General features: G+C 32.3%; 1 protein-coding gene across 1 annotated transcript; it reads right to left on the bottom strand.

Annotated features, from left to right (window-relative positions):
* Window positions 1–8,772: 8,772 nt before the first annotated feature.
* On the bottom strand, window positions 8,773–21,673 carry LOC114194761 (E3 ubiquitin-protein ligase COP1). The gene is made up of 13 exons (XM_028085159.1): window positions 21,238–21,673; window positions 20,608–20,685; window positions 18,629–18,784; window positions 18,107–18,463; window positions 16,779–16,936; window positions 16,328–16,393; window positions 13,855–13,933; window positions 13,025–13,180; window positions 12,784–12,882; window positions 12,389–12,493; window positions 9,778–9,957; window positions 9,304–9,414; window positions 8,773–9,228 (listed from the first exon to the last, which is right to left on the bottom strand). Exons 1-13 carry the CDS (start codon window positions 21,550–21,552, stop codon window positions 9,058–9,060), a joined length of 2,031 nt encoding a protein of 676 aa, XP_027940960.1. The 5' UTR covers window positions 21,553–21,673; the 3' UTR covers window positions 8,773–9,057.
* Window positions 21,674–22,744: the final 1,071 nt, after the last annotated feature.

Below are 22,744 nucleotides of genomic sequence, written 5' to 3'. Positions count from 1 at the left end.
TTTACTGTTTATCTCAATATTTTCTATTATGGATGGGTTGAGATTATATATGAATTTTCATGACTAAATAATGATTTAATTTTTGAAAATGCAGGATGATTTTTAGTTGATTTTGGAAGAGAATAGATTTAAAAATAAATTTTAAAAACTGTAGAGTCAAGGGTGACCTAGGATGTCATTGTCACTTTCTGAAATTTAAACTTCTTTTAAAATTTATAATATAAAATTACTTTGTAGAAAGAAAACATAAGACAGTCTGTGTTGGTCTCCCTTGAACACAAATCCTGTCTTTGTCCTATTTGGAAGTGCAAAACTTTAATTAATGTGGTCCATTGATCACACTCAATTAGATCACATCATTTTCTCATTTTCAAGGTAACTTGTTTTTAGCATTTTTCTTTTTCTCATTCCTTTACCTCACATGTTCAACCGAATCTTTTTTCAATTTTTTGGTCCATGTTATCTCATTTGTAACTCCTCTATTTCATATTCATATTATTCAAAGGAGTGTACATTGTATATTATTCTTCAGTGCTTCATTTGAGATTTGTCCTAGTTTTGTGTTTGATTATATTATCCGTTGGAATTCAAGTATAAATATAAATTTTAGTATATATATAAGTTTTACGTTTGATAAAAATAATAAAATTGAGTAATACACATATTATAAAATACACATAAATATATTGTTTCAAGATTTTAAATTAAAAATGTTAATATTTTATATTGGTTAAATTCAAATTTCATGGATATAATATGTTTCGGATGAATTCTAGAGACTCATTTGATTAAAGCACCAATTACTAAAGAAAGGAAATACTGATTCAAAAATAAAGAAGAAAGTAGTTGAAAACCTAAATGTGAAGAGTAATAGAGAATAGATGGAAGTGGATAATAGGTATAAGCCTCCTACAATTCTTATGATTTGAATTTTTTCTAATAACTTAAGAGTGCAAAAGGTTAAACAAATAAGTAATGAGAGAAAAAAATAGAAGAGTAAATATAACATCCTTTTTAAGGAAACCATGAAATGGTACATCAATCATCTAGCTTATATAAGATCAATGAAAAGGACACTGAATGACCAATTTGATGTAGGAATAACTTAAGGAGGACTTTGTACCAAGACCTCGTAAAAAAAAATGAAAAAAAAAAACTTACCATATATACATACCAAGAAGCAAAATAAAGAAGAACATGTCCAATCCAATATGATTGTTTCAACCTTCAGTCAATACTATGTTCCAAAAATAAGAAAAGGTTGACATGCCTATGAAGAAATGAAACATGAAGAAGCATAGCTAACATGAAAATGTAAAAGACATTATTAATGGATTCCCAGTTAATGAATAAGGAGATGATGGGAATTCTTCCCAATTATCATAATTAATAACTTTTTAAATGTGTAATTTGAATGAATATGATAATTAGAAAACAATTTATTTTTTCTTTATTTATTGATGTGTCATTTATTACCTAAGAATATTAGAGAAATATTTGCTAGATAAGTATTAAGTCAGAAATGATTGTTTGTTTATCAGTTTAGGATCATTTTGTTTTATAGTTCATTGTATTTAACTGATTTGACATTTATGTAAATTATTAAAACATGAGTTGGATGAAACTCTTATGACTACTAAAAAACAATTCTTATCTCATTTAATCTTTACCAATGGACAATTAATACTATATAACATAAATACAAATACACTGTGGACTAATTTGACTGATGCTTCTTAGTGTCACGATAAAGTAATAAGAAAAACAGAGAGATGAAACCTGCCAATAACACAATATCCAAAACTGTTATTGAATCCCTAAGAAATAGAAGTTACATACACAGATGTTTGCATGAGAGGTAAACCGTGACACAACATGTTTTGTTTTATAAGCACAATTAATAATGCTATCTGACATCAACCATAGAAAGAACAAATTATTTAACGTTTTACTCTTTGAGAAGCTGTTTAGAATTTACCTAAATTCAAGAAACAACAACTTGTATCTGCGCTTACAAAAACTGTTTTATACATTTACTGCATCACTGTTTTCCTTTTCTTTTTCAGAATGTCTTGTTTCCGACATCCTGCTACAAGATTTTGTTATATATTAATAATTTTCTAGTATTTTAGATTGGTTATACAGAGATAAAGTAATAAGGTATGTTTTGTTTGTTACTTAGAGATATAAAAACAAACATTATTTATTATAGGGTTAGTTTTGAGGTGGAACATGATGTTGGAGTCGATGATGAGACACAAAACAAAAAATGTATAGCATTTCTCTGTACGAATGAGATGCAAATGCAAACGTTAAATGCATGTGAAGAGATTTTGCCTGTATTCTCACCGATTTTCTTGAAACACGTTATTTTTAGCAGCATCGCCTAATGAACAAGCATGCGCGTGCAGAGGACCAACAACAATTGACCAATTGAGTTCAACTGTTCCAGACTTATGTCGAGATTCAATTTCACGGGACACTTTAAAAGTTTATGCCAAAACTATGTAAATTCATTTACAAATATTTAACAGCTTCAATACATAGTTAACCACTGTTTAACAAACTAGTATAAAATATATAAACAAGGGTGATTTGATTAATCATTTTATAGAAACATAAAACAAAATGCGTAGTAGTTATCTTATCTGTGGATATGATGATAAAATATGAGATAATTGCCAAAGTTATCTCTTTGCACAATATTACACAAAAGGTAGAATATTATAACCTAAAATAATATATAATCACTAGCAATGATATCTCTGGTAAACCTAAGTACTTTCTTATACGCATCAATACAATAACAACAAAAGGTGAAACAAAAATAACGTTCAACCAATTAATATATAATCTAAATATATATTATATTTATATGGATGAGTAAAAAGTGGTAGTTCCAGACTTATTAAGATTATTAATTTGTGACATAGTACTAAAATTATTCTTTAACCATTTTCGGTATGCAGTAGTTTTCGATAAAACTTGATAAAAAGTCTCATTGTAAAAGAGTTCTTTTAGGTGATATTTATGTTTTCACAGAAAAAGTTTGAAGGACACATAAATATCTGGTAGCAATCAATAGAACCTCCAGCTAGTAAGATAAAGGATCCTTGTGTTTGGTTCAAACTTCAAAACCTCTCTCACTAAATTCACTGTAATCTGGTATAAGGCTTATTTGAGGTTTAAGTTTTAAGAATTGAATCTCTTACTACACATCTTTCTAATCTAAACTAGTACGTAGCATTTACTCATGTTCATTCATAAAACTATTTTACTGTTTGCTGATAAGCATTCAATATTCTCACCAAATTCTGTGGGTTGTTTCTTGAAACAGTGGATTAGAAAATCTTTTGAGATTATCACAGTCTTCCAAAATAATCTTGAAAGCATTAATGAACATTGAACAATGTTTTTTGACTGTGAAGTATTACATCATCATCATGGTCTAAGTGGTGGATTAATTTATTAAAAGAAAGGTGATTAAGAGAGTGAGTGAGGTCATTGAATTTTTAACAGAATGAGTAGGTGAAAACTAAATCAGGGTTGACCTAGCATGGCGTTAAAATTTCATGATGACTTCACGAGCTTTGGAATCAGGCAGCAAAAGGTGATCAGTTAGAGCACTGAGTTTGGGAATTAAAATACCCCACACTGTTTCAGACACTACTCCAAATCCAAAATTGCTCAGTGTCTCAGTACTACACCCACGGTAAACATTTACTGGTCCCCAACACAGCCCTTCATTTTTATTTTTTTTATGCAGAAACCACACATTATTAACATTCACTCTTTTCAATTTACTATGTTTTGCATTCAAATATATACACAATAACTGTTGTAAAACAATATGAGATAAAACATGTTACAACATCAGACATTTTTTTCCTTAAAATTTTTGAGGTTTTTTTAGGTTGTTGGTGATGTATTTTTGATTAGGTGTGAGAAAGATGGTGAAGTGTGAAGAGGGGTGAGAGAGCATTTAATGAGAACCCCATCTGAGATTGACCTTACACTGCAACGCAGGGCTCAATTATGAGACTGCAACGTAGAGTTATTACATAAGACGTGAGAATTAGGGCTTTGAGCTTTGCTTTATGTGAATTTGGAAATAGCAGGCAAAGGGACAAAAGCAACATTCAGTAAAGTAGGACTGGTGGGGAAGATCCCTTTGTAGCTAAGTTCATAGGGTTTTGTTTATGTTCTTTCTCTGTCAATCAGAATGGTAGGAACCAAAAACCCAACAATTTATGCATTTTTCTGTGATCCTGCAATCTGCTATGTATATATCTGTGTGTGCCAACCCTCTTCATCTGCAATCTGCTTCCTAATATCTATTATTCAACATTATTCAACATCGAATCCTCACCCTGCATGGCCCCATTCAAATTCAAACCCCTCCTACAGTTAATGTCTGTGCATGCATATGCTTCTCTCCCTCCTACATTTCATTTTCAATAATTCTCATTTTACTTTCAAACTTACATGTTTTTCATTCATATATGCAAATTGAAAAATATATATATATCTACACATTTTATTTTATTTAATAATAAAATAATGTACCTTTTAACACACCATATCAGATATTTCTACTTTTAGTCCTTTTTATAAACATATTTTATTAGTGCTTTCTTATAAAGAAAGATGAGAATATGTGGTAATATATATAAATTATGTAAAACTTTGCATATATCATGAGAATGATTTACGTTATTGGTTGGGTTTTTCAGAAAACATATTGAAAATTTAATTGGAAACAACTTAATTTTTAAAATTAGAAAAAAATTAAGAATAACACAACTCTAAGTTCCTCTACCTTGCAAGCTACATGTGAGTATATTCTCATTTATAGATGTATGATGTAAATTAACTGTGCTTCTCTAAAAATGCAACATGTGAGTAGATTCTCTTGTTCATGGGACAGAAGGACCTAGAATTTGTTTCTTCAAATAAAATAAAATAAAGTAGAGTCCAAAAATAATATCGAAAACAGAAACTAAAAAAAAGTTCAAATGGGTGAAAACAAAACCTGTGATTTCCCAGCTGGGTAAAAAAATCAGAATGGTAGAGGATCCCATAAAAGTAATTGTTTATTGGATTGATACACACAGGTTTGACGAATAAGGAATGGTTAAAAACTTGCAGAGAGTAAATTCAATGGTCAAAAGTCAGAACTTAAATCATTAATATATCTCAACAGCTAGCTAACAGTTTTTTCAGTAGACATGATTATGAAATTAACTCATCTAGATTCTCACCTTGTGTATATATAGACCTGTCAAAAACTCGTTAATAAGAAAGTTAACACAACAGTGAGAATAATATAGTTTCAAACTTCAAACACCATGATTGAATTTTTTTCTTATAACATCTCAGCATCACTATAGTATTTAGTATACTTTTAACATCTTAATTCTTCATATTCAATTCTTTTAGCATCTTACAGAACTGTTGTATTATGCAGATTGTGGATTGGGTTTGGGAAGAAGATGCTAACTGTTTATATCAGTAGAAAAAGTCAGATATATATTAAACCACAACAAGTTAATTAATCAGCATGCAAATTAGTAATATGTTAATCAATTGACATTAAACTATTCATTTCTGAGCAAGTTTTGAGCACATTTAACAACAGAACAAAGTGATTAATGTTCATGATTGTGTAATCCAGTGTACTGAATAACCCTTAAGGAAGAAAGATACAATGGAGGTAGAAATGCAAGCAAAGAAGTGATATGTACGAAGAGCTAAAGAAACAAAAGCATTCACGGTTTAAAATGAAACCAAAATATTTTGCAGTTTGGTAGGAAGAGAATGTCAGCAGAACCTGACATCATAATTTAAGAGGGCAGAGTGTCCATATCCAAGCAGGAATAGTGGGTTCATTTTTTGAATCCCAAGAAAACAAACTCTCATTATCCTTCCTGTCTCACCCTAGCTAGAAAGGGACACATCAACCCTAATTTTACGTGCAGGTAATCATCATTTATATTCACCACCGCTTCGGTGTTTGATGTCTTTTTTTGCATTTTTCTTTTCTCACTCTTAAATTTATTTCATTTATTAATTATGGACTGTGCTGATGGGGCTGAGTTTTTTCGTTATATATAGCTCCCCTTACTCTCATATCTCATGCCACTGTTCAAAGCTGAGCTGAAATCACAAGAAACACTCTTTCGGCTCAACTTCAACCACCTTTGTCTAGGTTTTCAACATGTCCTGTGTAATGCAGGACAAGCTCTTGCACGACAAGCTCTTGAAGCTCCTTGTCATGATTCCTCCGAATGAAGGTGGTCAAAATACTCCTACTACCATGATGTGGTAGATGTTAAGGCGGTATCTCTCCTGAGCTTATTCTTCTTACGTTTTTCATTTCGTTTCTCTATCTTTATGAATAATGTCCAAGTTTTCTTGACCTTGCAAGTCCAAAAACTGAGAATTTAGGTCGAGATTACTTGTAGTTTATTCATAAAACTATTAGTTTTAGTAGATTAGGTACAAAATGGTAGGATGTAGAAATTTGAGGCTATCCCTCCTTGAGCTTGTTAGTTTACCATTTATCTTTTGTCCATGTGTATTTTGCTTTGTGCAATAAATGTATTCTTCCTTTCCTAATCAGTGGAGATAATGAATGGTTCATGGCATCATATATTTGTCTCTTTTGAGTTGAAGAATTGATTTCTAACCTTCGTCTTGGAACTTACAGAACTGCTATTCATTCTTGTTAATACATATCACGAATGGATATTACGAAGACAAGAGAAAAAAGAAAAAAAAAATACAAAGCTTGAAAAAATAAAAAAGCATCAGGAATATGGAAAGAGATAAAATACAGTAACAATTTTTTCTTTAGCGTTAAGTGATTTTCTTCTTCTTATTCTCTTCGTTAACTTGTTTTCCTCTCGTTAACTTGTTCCTCATTATCAAAGTAAATATAAGGAATATAAGGCTTAAAACATAAAAGAGTTTATGCGTTAACTTGTTTTCCTTATGAATGAAGTAAATACAAGGCTTAAAAAAAAAAGTCAAATAGGTAATATTTTTTTCCGCGTTAACTTGTTCTCTTCCTGGTGAGAAATTAATAGTCAGTAAACTCACTATCCAATTTTAAGATTTTTGCTGAAGACATTAAAAAAAAGTAGTTTAAAAAAAGTACTTTTCCAATATCTCCATCATTCCATATTGATTGAAAAAAATTATATGAAACATTATAATGAGGTAGTAAAGTATCTTCTTTAGTTGATTTTGAGTTGGAAAAAGTTTCTTTTTCATTAATAAGAGAGTAATATAAGAATATAAGAAAAGAAGTTCTTATAGTGCGTATATTTTCTCATTTTAAAAACAAATTCATTATATAAGAATTGATTGAGAATAATTAGTAGTTATAAATGTAGTGAATCAGCACTTCATTGCATAATCAGATGTGAAAAAGGTTGGTCCAAATAATTTATATTAACTTATTTATACAAGTTGCAATCAAATATCGAACCTAAACATAGTTTATATAAAATGTTAGTCCCAGAGAATATGATGTCTAACAATTAGTTGAATAATATTTCTTTTAAGAAGAAAATAAAGTTAATGAATTTATTTTATAATCGTAATTGATTTTTATAGTTTTCTTTATGCTTTTAATATGCTTATATATATATATATACACTAAAACTTTTTAAAATTCTACCAATCTTAGTCTTACACATTTTGTGATTTTGTCATTAATTAAGGTCAACTGAAAACCTCTGAAGCAATAAACCAGAATATTCACTGATTATTTTCTTTTCTTTTGAGTCCAAATTGTTTGAAAAGTGAATCTAGTTTGTTGTTCAGTAAAAACTATTGTAGAATAAAAATTAAACCAAAAGTAAAGGAAAAATATGTGTAATACTACCAAATGCAGCATTCAGAATTTTAGCTAACGACCTCTGGAATGAGGTGGAAAAATTATGAAGGGACTGATTGGGAAATTTTAGAAGTCACATTTAAAAAGGGAAAACAAGTTACGGGTGTTCTATGCGTCACCCTTGCTTGAGTCATCACATATACATGGTCTCTCACCTACTGATTTAGGAAGATATGATAATAAGTAATGCAGTGATAAATGCATGTTCATACTTGGCCTCTACACAGTTATATATTCCAAAAGATACCTTTTGCATTCTGAGAGTATATGACAATCATTAACTGTCAAAATTGGATGAGACTATTAACTATCAAAATTGGATGAGACTATAATCAGATGATGAAAGCTTTGAAATGTGAAGTGTGCATCATTGTATGAATGACCAACTGGTCCTTATTTCCTCTCAAGTTAGCAATAATTTAGTGACAACCTAGTAGCAATGCAGTAACAACCAATGATCAAAATTTTATTAAAAGAAAAAAAACTCTTTCCTATCTTATTTTGATATAAAATCCGATCATATATCTATTCCCCACAGAAACAAAAAGGATGGAAGTGAGAAGCAAAGGTTGAAAAAATAAAATCAGACACTTAACACATCATGTGCTTACCAAGAAATGACAACATAAAAAATAATCTCAATAAATGTTCTCCAAGGACAACTTTAAAGTTAAATTAAGTTACTTTAGTAATCAATTGAGAACTTCAACTTTAACACAATAGTAATAATAATTATAATGAATCTAAATATTTAAATCATGTGTACCATGCGCTTTGTTAATATTATTACTATCACATGCTAAAATTGATAATTTGTGCTAATATTATTAATCACATGCCAAATTTGATATCTTTTCATATCCCGGAAATTTGTTAATACAAAATTTGAATACATTTGAGGTCCTCAATTTGTAAAATTTAAAGATCGGTCCCTCAACTGGTTTATACAAAATTTTAATACATTTGAAGTCCTCAATTGGTAAAAAATTTAAAGATCAGTCCCTCAATTGATTTATCAATACAGGTTCAGATATTTCATTAAAATCCTAAAGCCTGCCATATACATTTGAATATTATGTACAATTAACAAATGATACAATCATAGCATGGGAAAAGATAATACCAATTCCACATTCTATTCATTTTGTTCATGATCAGGCTGCAAGCACCAACACTTTAATGGTGCCTTGACTGTTGGCAGTTAAAATAGTTGGGCGATCACTCTTCCAACACACAGCACTAATGAAGTATGATCCTGCCTCATCTTCCGCATCATCCATATCAGGGGACCCAAATCTATGCCAAGTCAAAGGTTTTGAGATTTCCTGCAAAGCCCCAATTGAATCCTCAGTTATGTAAAAGGTAAATCCACAAGAAAAAGACAATTTAACACCACAAACCTTGTGGTAGACAAAGACTTCATTTGTTTCACTCCCGCATGCAATATATTCACTGCTAACAGTAAGACCGACAAAGTTTTTCTCATTTGCATGGCCTTTGAAAGTACGAACCTGCACAGATTTGAGTGAAAATGAAAAAATATACATCTATATTACACAATAGGTATCATATTGGTTCGAAGATATTGAGATACATTTATAGTAGACAATAGTTATGATATTGGTATACATGTCTATTACACAATAGGTATGAAATTGGTCCAGTGATGTTGGTATACAAGTGTTGATAAATAAATATAATATTGGTGCAATAAAAAACTATTAGATTTTCAGATAAAATTTTCAGTATGACATGTAACATCTTGAGGCAGAGTGATGACTAACAAAAATTAATATTATCCACAAATTAAATATAAAATGTAGGATAAATTAAAAAAAAAAAATCTATCAAATCATTTTGTTCATGTTACTCACTGGTAAATTTTCCTTCACATCCCATAATCGCAGTGTACTATCTGTTGATGCAGAAGCAAGTTCATAATTAGACAAAAATTTCACATATGAAACGGCCTTCCTATGCCCACTGAAAACATGGACTGGCCGACTAATATTTCTCAAATCATAATAATGGATGTGGTGGTCTGCTGATCCAACCTGCAGAAATATACAAAGAATGTTCGTATTAGATAAATCAAAATTGAAGATAATCAGTCATTAACTAATACATAGAATGCTCTTATTAGATATATCAAAATTGAAGATAATCAGTCATTAACTAATTGAAGAATGCAATCAAATTCAAATGAATCATTGCAATTTTATAACAGCAGGCAATTATACTACATATTTATTACTAATTATTAGAATGATATTTATAACACTTATCGACAATATTTATATGCTCCCATGTACTGATACTAAAATCAATGCGCATACAAGCAGCCCTTAGTCTAATGTTTTCTATAAGAAAAATTCTATATGCAGAATACATATATGGACACACAAGAAACACAATTATGTCTATATCTTATATAAAGTACAATTAGCACAACCTACTACAAAAAGAATTGTGAGAATTATGAAAAAAGAAAATGCTAAAGAGAGACCAAAGATATATAGAAAAATAATGATCAACCTTTAAGGAACCATTACATCAGAGATATTTAGAAAGTAATGATCAATCTACACAAAAATTAGAGGTTCTCCCATGAACTTAGTCAAAATATCCATAAGCTGATCATTGGAGCACAAATTTTATTGGACAACTTTTCTCAAATAAAATGATTATTAGTTCTCCCATGAAATACAGTACTAGATGCAATGTTAATAGTTGTTTGCTTATAATAGTACATGCTAATTTGTCAAATTTCACAAGATTACAGCTCCTTAAAGAATTGTTTTATCCACACAAGTTCAGGAGGGACTGATGTCATCCTCCTACACTCAACTGTAGCACTAGAACAAGCAATCACATTTTGTTTCTTGCTTTCCAAAGAACAATATTGCCTTTGATGAAAACACAACATCCAGTAGTGGATTCATAGGTCCACAATCAATCATACAAATTCTTTTAGGACATAGAAGATGTACTTGCTTTGAGAAATTACACTATCTTCCTTTGCTTGAGCTGTTTCAATGGCCATAAAGTATTAAAGATATCCAAAATCTTTGATCTAAAAGTGATTGCATAAATGCTTCTTTAGCTGAGAAATTTTTGTAGCATCATTCTTTGTAATGACTATACCATCAACAACATCTATAATTAAGTTCACCAATTTCTCATAAGTGATGTGAAGTTCAGGAAGATCTGTTACAAGAAGATGAATTTACTACAAGAGCTCAAGAAAGGAGAAATGAAGAAGTGGAACTTCAAAGTCAATATTAAGACTATGAAGACAGATTCACAAAAGGAACGCAAAAGAGATTAGAAAAATATAAGAATATTTCCTTTAATTTTCTTGTAAATAAAAAAGTAGAAAATTTGTTATTTTAGAATTTTGAGACATAGTTTGGACATATTCTTATCCTTCTCCCAAAAGAAGTTACAAGTTTTGAATGCTCAAAGAGTTCCCAATATATTGGATTCTACATATTGCCACAAGGTACAAAACTGAAAATCAGTTTTCTTCCACTACTTAACTTTGTCTAATGGTATTTTACTATCATCTTCCAAATTATTATGGAAACCTCGGGCAAGAAACCAAAGTTCAACAAATGCAGACCAAGATAGGTCATTTTTGTCATTAAACTTCACTGAAGTAATGGTTGGTATCCCAAACTAGGAGTGGGCCATCCCAAAGGCAATTTCAGATCAGAAACAGGGAATTTAGGGGCAAAAAGGGAAACCCTCATGGTATCTAAGAGAGCCTGAACTCCAAAGGAAACAAAATAGTGTGGTAAAGGGAAATAAAGAGTTCAGTGTAGCAAAGTGGTGGTGTGACATCATTCCAGTAATGCAAGGCAACAAGTGGACAGCATGCCCATAGGTTAGCTACACAAGGAAGTTATGCATGAGCACAATCTGCCTCCTAGACTGCCTGGGTTCTCTTTTACTCAAAAAGAGGTGCTCTACATCTGGTGCTCGCCAGAGAAAACTGTGGTAGCTAGTGACAGAAGGCAGTGAACTACAAGCTAACCAGATGTTTGTAGTAGAGAAATGGTGACACTAGCTGGTGGCAGAAAATGATGGACTCACGTTACAATGATAGAAAACAGGGGATCAACCAGCTCTTATACCAAATTGAGAGAAAATTTTGGAAAATGCACAAGAGAGAGTGTTTCATCTCTTGGCAATTTTATTCATTTATAGGAACACTTACATTAAAGATATACAAAATAGTATTGATCAAACTACACAGGTCAAATAGGTAATGCATAAGTTAACCCATTTAACAAAGTTAAACAATTAAGACAGAAATATCATTACTTTTAACAAAGTAAATATAAAGTATATTTCTTTGAGATGCCAAACGTCACAAGTTCACAGCAGAATAATAGATAGAAGATAGTATGGAAATGATCAAATCTAAAATGAACTAAATCTAGATGCTTTTTTCTATATTTTAACTGAATGAAAGGTACATACTGCAATATAATTGCCAGATCCAGGATTGTACTTGACACAACATATGTTTGCTTTCATGTCTATATTTAGAACACTAGCTTCCTGATTTGTGCACCAAACTTTGACCTGCTTGAAGAAAAGACACATATTAAAACAGATACCATGGTATCTGATTTGTGTCTCTATTTCCTATTCAATCACTTTCAATCATACAACAGATACCATGCCAATACAAATTGAATTCGAGAAAGCAAAGTGCAAAAAAGTTGGTAAACTTTTTAAATTTGTAAAAGGTGAAGTTTAAATTAATGTCACAAACATAGTTTAAGTATTTTTCATTACAAAAAATGTCAGAAATTACAGAAGCAATCCAGGGAAATAGCCATCAAAACTACCAAATAAATGTTTCAGAGCACCTTGCAGTCATCACTACCGGATACAAGCATAGAGGGATCTGTTCTTGAAAAATCAACACTCCATGCTCGCTTTTCATGCTCTTCATATTCCATTAAACTCTGCAACAGGAAAGATAGTAGCAATGAGTAAATATTCTGTAGAACATTTCGACAAGCATATAAAAATCAAAACAATATTAATAATTAAGACAACAAAACAGCTGATACAAGAACAAACTGACCATGTGAGTTCAACAGTTACCTTCCGAGTGGTTACATCCCAAACAGTCACAATTCCTTCATAATCACTGCTAGCTATTTGGTTCTTAGCATATTTATTCCAACTCAAGCAACTAAGTTTTGAACGTGTAGACATCTCCACAACTGGACAATGAGCATCTGTGGGTTCATTCACAACCTGGAAAGCAATAACATAGGGAAAGGTCGTTTTGTATTCATAATCCATTACTATTTGTTTAAGAAATATTTAAAGGGAGAACCCTTACACTAGGTTTAAAAATCCTCCAGAAAGCATGTCTTATGCTTTGTTTAAATACACAACCCCTCAAGCATCATATTATACATAGTGCAGCAAATTTCTAACTGGTTGTATAGGTGCACTTAGTTATACTAGAACACAAATTCAACGAAAAAAAGACCATAAATCAAATAATTCCAAATTTCCAAGGAGATGCTTCTACTTTAAATGAAGTATGCGAAATTCTTTAATTCTTTCAGATTTTATGATATACTTCATATGTCCCATGAAGGGTTACTAATATGTTCTGTCAAATATCAAGAGGAAAGGTTTTCCTGAGAACAAGGTTTGTAGTTGAATTAAAGACAAATTGGTCAAATTTAAAGACATTATTTATTTAATAATATCAGTGAAAATTTCATCGTCATAAGTCACAAGTGAAAAATGTTTTATTCCAAATAAACTATGAAGGGACCCCACTACCACCTAAGAATAGATGAAACATTAATTAACAGAATCTATAAAAACACATTAACAAAAGTGCTAAATTAACAATGAAAAGAGAATAAATAAAAATTATTATTAAATTTGAAGTAATAGGGAATCCATCTTACAGCAGAAAAGTCAAAAACTTTAATGCGCCGAGAAACTCCCGCAGTAGCAAACAAATCATCATCACGATCAAACTCTATGCTGCAACATACATGTTAAATCCACGCATTCAGAAAATATAGTATTTATAAGAAAATTTAAGTACTCAAATATATGAATAAATGTAATGACCACTTTATTCAATGATAAAGTTTATTCTGCCTAACTTCGTACATTTAAAGGCCTACTTGTCTGTCAGAGTGCCTAGTATTATTATCTCAACGTGAACTTCTCCAGCACAAGATGTGAACAAGTATGAATAGCAAGTTTAGTACCAGCATGACAACATTGTCATGACACAGTACTCAGCCAATCACGACCCAATATTTGATAATCAATATGATAACAAGGGCCTTATACACTAAACTTTACGTTAAAAAACTTGAACAAATGTCTATGATAACCACATCAGAGAATTCCAATCTAGGAACATAACATTAATGAGAATAAAAATTTATTATAAGTCATTGCTTTAACTGTTCCAATAACACCTTTAACTGTTCCAATAACACCCGTATCCAGACAGGCAGACACCACAGTTCATCAATGGAATAATTTCCAATAAATTCACAAGTAGTTGGAGGGATATTGGGGTACTCATTATCAAAGGATTTTCAGAGTCCAGAGTTATGTATTGAGAAACTACTCAATGATTTACTATACATGCTAAGGAATTATTGGTATCAAAGGACATGATGACAAAAGTTCTTCCATGAGTAAAGATCAATACTGTTTAGACTTAGTTGACATTACAATAGTTTAAAGAATTCAAACAAAGGTAAAGATTTATAACATACGCCTTGAATTACTGTTTAGTCTTAGTTGGCATTACAATGCAAAGGTAAAGATGTATAACATATGCCTTGAATTACCATCACTATTTGTTGGAGATAATTCTTTGCATTTTTCTATTAGTTGTTAGAGATATTTCTCTTTGTATTTTTCTGTAAAGTGTATCTTTCAGTTTGTTGTTGTGTTTATTAAATGGATGGTGTAGGGTGCGTTTGTTTTCACGTTTCAGAACCCAAACACACTAGTCAGTTACAACTAACTCTTCCCAAAGGCTATTCTCTAGTCCTTATATACAGGCCTTCGCATCATTCTCTCGTCTATCATATTTCCTTCTACATTTCATCCACTAATGATTTTTCTTATTATAATTTCGTTTGTGGATGCTTACTGTAGATTTACTAGAATTTTTCCTTCAAAACACAGATCAGACTTTCATTTTCAACGGTTTCAATCATGGTTAAACTTCAGTTTAATACTAAAACTAAAGTCAGCAAATGGACAGGGATGGTGAATTTCATCCTTTTCAAGATTATCTTACTTCTATTAGCATTCATCCTTTACATACTGAGACCATGCTGTTCTTATACCAGTTTACATTACAGATCACTTGCCCTCTACTACTGTTAACTTTGTTGTACCATTCATTCTTCTTTTCAAGACAGCACCTGATTATGGATTTCTCAAGACTTCTGAATGCACTTGCTTGCCTTTTCTTAGACCATATAATGCAGACAAATTGGATTTTCAATCTCAAGAATGTCTCATCCCTGGATACCCAGCCTCTCACAAGGGTTACAAATTCTTATCTCCTTTTAACCAACTTTACTTTTCTGAACATGTTATTTTAAATGAAAACAGGTTTCCCTATTTTGAATTCTTTAAACCCGTTAAACCTGCTTCCACACCTTTTTCTCCTATTTAATCCAATATGTCAATAATCTCATTACAGAAACCATCTTCATCACCCGACCCACTGAACTTATTTCAAACCCTTCACCTATATATCCATCCGTACCCAATAAAATAATGCTTCTGATGAAACATGCAATCCTTACTAAAGCTTTATCTCCGACCAGATTTCTTTCTCTACCATCCAAACCCATTGCAGTTGATCTACTCTCTGTGTCTCACCCACCCTGAGCTGGGGGAATAAGGTTTCTCCTTCCACTCAATTCTTATCTATTTCTCTTCTTTTCTTTTATATTCCTCTCCAACTATTTTTTTCCCCTCTATCAAACGGAGCATTCAAGTTAAATCAGTGAACGGGACAGTGATGATAAATAACGTTAACTATTGAAGATAATCACAGTCACGTTACAAATATAGGATAAATTCCTTTGCATCCAATATTAAGAAGAAAGAGAAATACAATTCCATCCCAACAAAATGCTCTCGTATATCTGATGACACACATTTTACAATATTACAACACCACATATTACTGATTAAATTAAAAATACAACTGTAGTTTACCCATAGCATGGTTTTTTGAGTTATGTCAACCACAATGCAATAACTGACAATAGGTTGGAACTGAACAAAAAGATTAATTAGGTTGCTTTTAAAGTAAAGGCAGCACAAATAAAAAACATCAAAACGCAAGTGATGAATACCAAGTGTTCTATAAACAATTTCAAAATTCACCTGGACACTATATTTGCTGAATGGAATATATCCCCATGTCTTAGTTCTGCAATGACTCTCAGTCGACTGTTTCAAATGAAGCAAATGTTTAGAGATAACTGTATATGGCTAACTAAATACAGTATTAATTGATATTAACACCAGCATCTTTGTTAAGAACCACATAGGAAAGGTAGAAATGAAAGAACAATTTATTTATTGACTGGAACTGAATAGAGCAAGGAGACCTTCCTTAGTTAATACAAAATACAATTTCCTACAAGACTGCTTTCTTCCTCACAAAGCAGTGCCCGGCTACAAAATCAAGGCCATCTAATTGAACCTACTCTAATAATCTAACAGCAGTCTTAACTGTTCCTAACCAATTTGACTCTCGTTCGCTCTCGATGCAAAATACCCTTTGACCCTCAAGTCATAAAAATTGGATATTTGAATAAACTGATAACTATACCTGTAGCGTGTGAAAGTTGTCAAGACTGACTGAAAATCTTCAAGACCAGCACTATAACCTTCTCGACTTATGAGACTCATGTCCCTTTCTTGTTGGCTATGGGGCTTATCAGCTGCATGTCGTCGCTTTTGTAGGTAACACTCTTGTAGATCATTAAACTAGACCACAGGAAGGGAATCAAAAAGGATTCAGAGAGGAAAAAGTAAACCAAGTTTATAGTTGCAAATTCAATGATAAATATCAAAAAAGGTATATGCTAAAATTCTTTACAAATTCATGACCAAAGTTACATGACAATAATAAAGAAACTACTTTTCTAAGCTAGCTAAGTTTTTAAAGGCATTTAGTTTCCATGACTGATAAGACATTCATTCTAATTGGGATTGATTATAAATTTGTATCTCGAGAAATTGTATCATGATATGATACATTGATATTTGTGCCTGTCTTAATTAGTTAATTCGCATTATAGTATCAAAAACTAAGCCTGCAAGGGTATTGAATTACAGATAATGGCTTAATGCATTGTAAATATAAAGTCTTTAGGTCAATGAGAATTTCATAACACATTTAGCTCTCAATGTGCTTAAGCACAAATCATCATACAGTTGAATCTTAAAGCATGATTCCTAGATCTATATCTCATTGTCATCAATTTTATTTTTCTGTAAAATGATAAGTATCCTTTAAATCTCCTCAATATATACTACTTACACCACTTAGATCATTTCTTATTTTTCTTTGCCTTTGTTGTCCAGAAACATAGTTCACAGGAGCTCCATATTAATATTTGCTAACCATCTATTTTGCATACAAGCCATCCCTAGTCAATATCTACCTAATATAAAGCTTTTAGAAATTAAAAAAACAAGATTTTCTACCTTTTCTCAAGTCCACTGACTCATTTTAGCCTTCACGCATCCTAAATTTGTAGCTGTCATTTTAAGTTCTGTAGAACCAAACAGCCTGGGAGCTAAGTCTAAGTCTCTCCTAATATGTGCTATAGCTACATTAATTCTGAAGCTAGTGGCAACATAAATGACCATAAATTAAATATAAAAAATGAAGAGTCTTAGCTCAACGTGTGTTGATCAAACAGTAAAATTCCAACATTATTGTTCGTACATTTGAATGGGATATGTTTATGAAAAAGTGCAGAACTACTTATGGAATAAATGACTCCCCAAAATTACAATTGCTTTTAATAAAAATTATAATTGCTTTTACCAGTCATGAAACTAAACTTATTCTGAGGCAAAAAGCTTTTAATAAAATATCTGAAACCAATTGACATAGAAATAAAAATAGAAGTGTAAAACCAAGAAAACCTGTGTATGGACCCTCTTTTTTCTAACTAGGGCAAGACCCGACTGATTTATATGTGGTGAATCTGATCCAGTGACAGCATCCCTTCTCTGAACTCCATGGCCGTGTGAGTTAATTTGGGACTTTCCATCATTTTTCTTAGTATGGCTGCCTGATGACAACCCTCCTCGAAGATTTAGCGGACTAGATATAAGGCCACTGCTGCTCTTGTCCAGTGATGAATGCCATGATTTTCTTCCACCCGAATCATCAAGCATTCGCAATTTTACAGAGTACCTATCCCGTGCTCGATACAAATCCATTCTATGTTTCTCTACAGAATTAATGTCCTCTTTTATAAATTGGAGATCAGTTTGAACCTAAAAGTGAAAAATTTAAACACCAATTGTAGCAATAAGCAGAGATAAATGTAACAGAAATCCGTAGTACTATACAGACCAACTACTGCAAATAGAAGAATGAAAAATGGAAAATATTAGCAACTAAGCAATAATTTAGGTAGAGAGAGATTGTAGCCATCACACCTCCTTCAACTCATCAACTTTTTGCTTGCGTAAGCAATGCAGAAAGTCTAACAATATTTGCATATTTCTCTCTGCTTCTTCTTGCTCCATTTTTCTTTTCTTTTCAGCAAGAAGTGATAAAAGAGTGTCTAGCTCTTTAATTGTCACATCACAACCCTGTATTAACATAAACAGAAAAAGGAATCACAGACAAGATAAAGCATCAACGACATCCACAGTTTCATGTGAAACAGAAATATATAACCATCAAGTGATCTTCAATGTTCTAAATTGTATGAGCTCCAAACAGAAAAAATATGCAACTGGTTCCACAACTTAATTAAAACCCATTCCAAAACCATTATTACATTCCTTGATCTAGCCTAGTGACATAAACAATAAAAAATGCAAGAAATATATACCATAAAGAATGTTAAAAACCAACTTCAGACCAAAAGTTGTTAGCACTGTTAAAATTATGGCTGTTATAGTATTGTACAGCTAACATAAAGCTGCTTTTGGGAGTACCTATCTATTGGTTAAGGAACACAAGTTGTAACCTTCCTCTTTGAGCTGTACTTGTACACGTGCTTTTATATATATACATGTACATCAGCTGAGAATACACACTAATTTTTCATCACTTCAAGTTAGTAACAAGAGCCCTGTCCCCAGACCACTTCTGTTAACTGTCTCCGGCAATTAGCTATTGTCGTTTAGTCCAACAAAGTCAAGGTTAGGTGTGCCTTGAGGAGTGTGACCCAACCTCAATGGTAGCCTGACCAAAAGCTCTTTGGCATGTTGATTGCCGCCAGCTCCTCACCACATGTGTGTGTCCCAAGGGTCGACTTCACCATTCCAGTGTCGGAATCACACCAGATCACCGTTGTTCATCTCGTTGACATCTTCTAGTTCGTTGCACACAACTCTCTACCCTTATAGACATGGAGTCATGATTCCTTGGTCAAGGATACAATGACCTTTGGTAAAGGAAGTTTGTGTTGTTCCAAATGAAGAAAAATCTCAAATAATTGACTTCCAATTACAGGTTGCTTTATGACAGTCAGTTGAACAAAATGTCTCAGAAATTCTTAGATCCTTAAGACATGTTCTTTTAGGAAAAAATTGCAGGATATTTTTGGTAATAATATTCAACATCCTTTTTATGCCCAATCTAATGCAGAAGTTGAATATAGATCTATTGCTCTAGCTACTTGTGTAGATTAAACAACTCCTTCAAGAGTTGAAATTTTGTGAAGTTGAGAAATTGAAGTTGTATTGTGATAATCAGGCAGCCCTTCATATTGCTTCCAATCCTTTGTTTCAAGAAAGAACCAAACACAGAGATAGATTGTCATTTAGTACTGATTTATCAGCTACGACCAGCTTGCATACATCTTCACTAAGTCCATGAGAAGGCCTAAAATTCAATTTATAAGATTCAAGCATGGTGCATACAATTAATATACTCCAGCTTAAGGAGAGTTTTAAGAGTATGACTGTTGTGCAGCTTACATAAAGTTGTTTTTGGGATGTACTTGCACTCAGCTTTAAAATACATATATACATCAGCTGAGAATACATAATCACTGATTTTTCATCACTTCAAGTAGCACAAACAGTTTTAGCACTGGGGTTCCTTAACCAAGTTCTACAGTTCAATCCCTAGCTTGGACACAAAGTTAAGGTACTACGGCATTACTTTACCTCAAAAATAGAGTGACCCAGTAAGAGGGAGACTACACCTCCTGGTAATACCAAAAAGGAAAAAAACCAGCTCCAGTTATAATATAATCCTCTTCCATCTGCTCTACTGTTATTAGAAGGTCCAATTATAGAAACATCTACAGACATTCTTCTGGGCTTATATTCATAATTTAACAGAACACAAAAAGTAAGATGAACAGACTACAATACAACAAAAATCTCTTACTATTGCACAAGTAACATGTTCCAATGGACAAATTCTAATCAAGAAAAAGAGTGAAAGCACAACTAACCTTTTGCAATGCCTGCCGGAAATGTTCCACAGGTGAAGCAGTTTTTGATATTTGACGCGCAGAAGTCTTCTTCAGTAGCTACAAATGTGGTACATAAACCGTACAACAATAAGCTGCATTTCCAATATATTTGGAAGATAAAAGTCACACTCTAAAAACTATGACGTTTCAGTCAGCAACATTGCAAGTGTCAATAACTAATTAGAAGCGCCCAAAGAAAGATCTAAAGACTCCAGACAGCTTCACTCGCAACACACATTCTACTGAAAACTTAACGATTCTTATCTTAAACACAGGGTTTAAGAAAAGTCGCAAGCGAAAATCAATTCAAGTTTCGGTGCAAAAGCAACGGAACTATGAAGGAGGTGATGAGCGAATCACACGCTAAAAGTTTGAGTAAGCAACATTACAAGGAGAAATTTGTAATTACAAACACTACAAATGCAAACAGAAAGATCTAGGGACTCGAACCAGCATTCTTCGCCACACACATTACACACAAAAATAAATAAAATAAAATAAAACAAACTAAACGATTCTTCACTTTACGGAAACTCGCAAGTGAAAACGAACATTGCATAATGAAACGGAAGTATATTGTATAGAGAAGATAATGAAAAGGAAGCGAACCTTGTCGAGTAAAAAGTTAGGGAACAAGTTGGTGTTGGTGAGGTAGTGGCCGCAGCAAGGGCAATCGTTCTTGTTGCGGAGGTGAGTGATGATGCACATGTAACAGAAGCTGTGGCCGCACGCGGTAAGGAACGCGTCCTTGATGATCTGCATGCAAATCGGACAGAGAAAGTCCTTGTCCGGCTCCGACGTGGAGGCCGGGAACGTGTCACCAGATGCGGCGGCGGATGCACCTGTGTCGGCGGCGGCGGCGGCTCTGGAAGCCTCAGGTTTGACGACGGCGGGGACGAGAGGCCCCGCGGAGAGCTCTTCCATGAGGTTAGTTACTTTTTTTTTATCGCAGAGTTGAGGTTGCGAACTTGTGATGGTTGTTTTGGTTCGGCTTTGGGATTTTGGAGAGAGAGAGGGAGAGGAGAGAGAGAAAGCGTGTGGGTGTGATGGCTTCCTCTTGAGATTTGAGGGAGAGAGGAAGAGAGTGGGGCCCACAGCAGTAGTGATGTGAGGGTGAGAGAACTCCACGTGACGGATACGCTAGCACCATGATGTTGCAAGCCACGTCACAGAATGCCAACCTCCAGTGCGAATATAAAGCAGAAAAAAAAACATTATGAATATCAGTATCTATTTATTGGTGGATGATATATGAGCATTCATTTTTTAAAAGTAAAAATATTATTATTTTATTAAACATTTTAGGATTGTAGAAAGAAAGAAAGGTTGAACGTATAAATATTTTCTTTTTTATTGTAGAATTTTATAGATCTGAGTTGAATATATAATGAAGAAATTTATTATTTATAATTGTCCATTTTTTCTAGAGCAGCCTCTCATTGTACATCAATAAGTATTTATCTATGAAAAAATATATATGTAACACAAATTTAGATATCTTTGCCTCAATTTTATAACTTTCGGATAAATTTCATTGAATAATATTTATACTAAAAACAGCGCAGTAGATTAAAAGTTGTGTGATTAATTTTCGAATTTATTTTATTTATCCGTTGGGCTTCATGTTTCTACTAGACTGTAATCTCATTTTCCTATGAGATGAGATCAAAGGCATGACCTTACATAAAACGGAAGCGTCATATTCGTTATGTTATTATTGTTATATGCGTGTGTGTGTGTGTTTTTTTTTCAAATTTAAAATTTATTTTAAGAAAAGCTTTTACGTAACTTATTCTAACACACTTTAAAATAAAGATAGCACCTCTCTATCTTCAATAAATTTTTTATCCAAATAAACTTTATTTATGAGTTTGTCGAATCAACTTACAGTCTCTTTTGATACTTTTCCCATTCAACAATTTGTTAGAAGAAGAGAAATTATATTTAATTTACTATTTTTTGAATTATTGATAAAATAATAAATATTCGTGTATTTAAATAATATAAAAAAAGTAATAAAATATAAAAACGTTTTATTAATAAACAACATAAATAATTTTGTAGTTTGACAACGAAAATAACTATTTCTTTTAGTAAATGCCATTTTAACCCTCCT

Source organism: Vigna unguiculata, chromosome 8 (genome assembly GCF_004118075.2).
Source record: "Vigna unguiculata cultivar IT97K-499-35 chromosome 8, ASM411807v1, whole genome shotgun sequence".
Lineage (NCBI taxonomy): Eukaryota > Viridiplantae > Streptophyta > Magnoliopsida > Fabales > Fabaceae > Vigna > Vigna unguiculata.
The sequence above is the reverse complement of the archived record's forward strand: the minus strand, read 5'-3'. Positions and strand labels throughout refer to the sequence as shown.

Excerpts from the sequence above, each read along its gene's own strand:
- LOC114194761 (XM_028085159.1), bottom strand. The coding sequence starts at position 21,552 with ATGGAAGAGCTCTCCGCGGGGCCTCTCGTCCCCGCCGTCGTCAAACCT. Across the intron at positions 16,394-16,778 it reads ACAACTTTCACACGCTACAG|TCGACTGAGAGTCATTGCAG; the intron begins GTATAGTTATCA and ends CATTTGAAACAG. Across the intron at positions 9,958-12,388 it reads GATCTGGCAATTATATTGCA|GTTGGATCAGCAGACCACCA; the intron begins GTATGTACCTTT and ends ATATTTCTGCAG.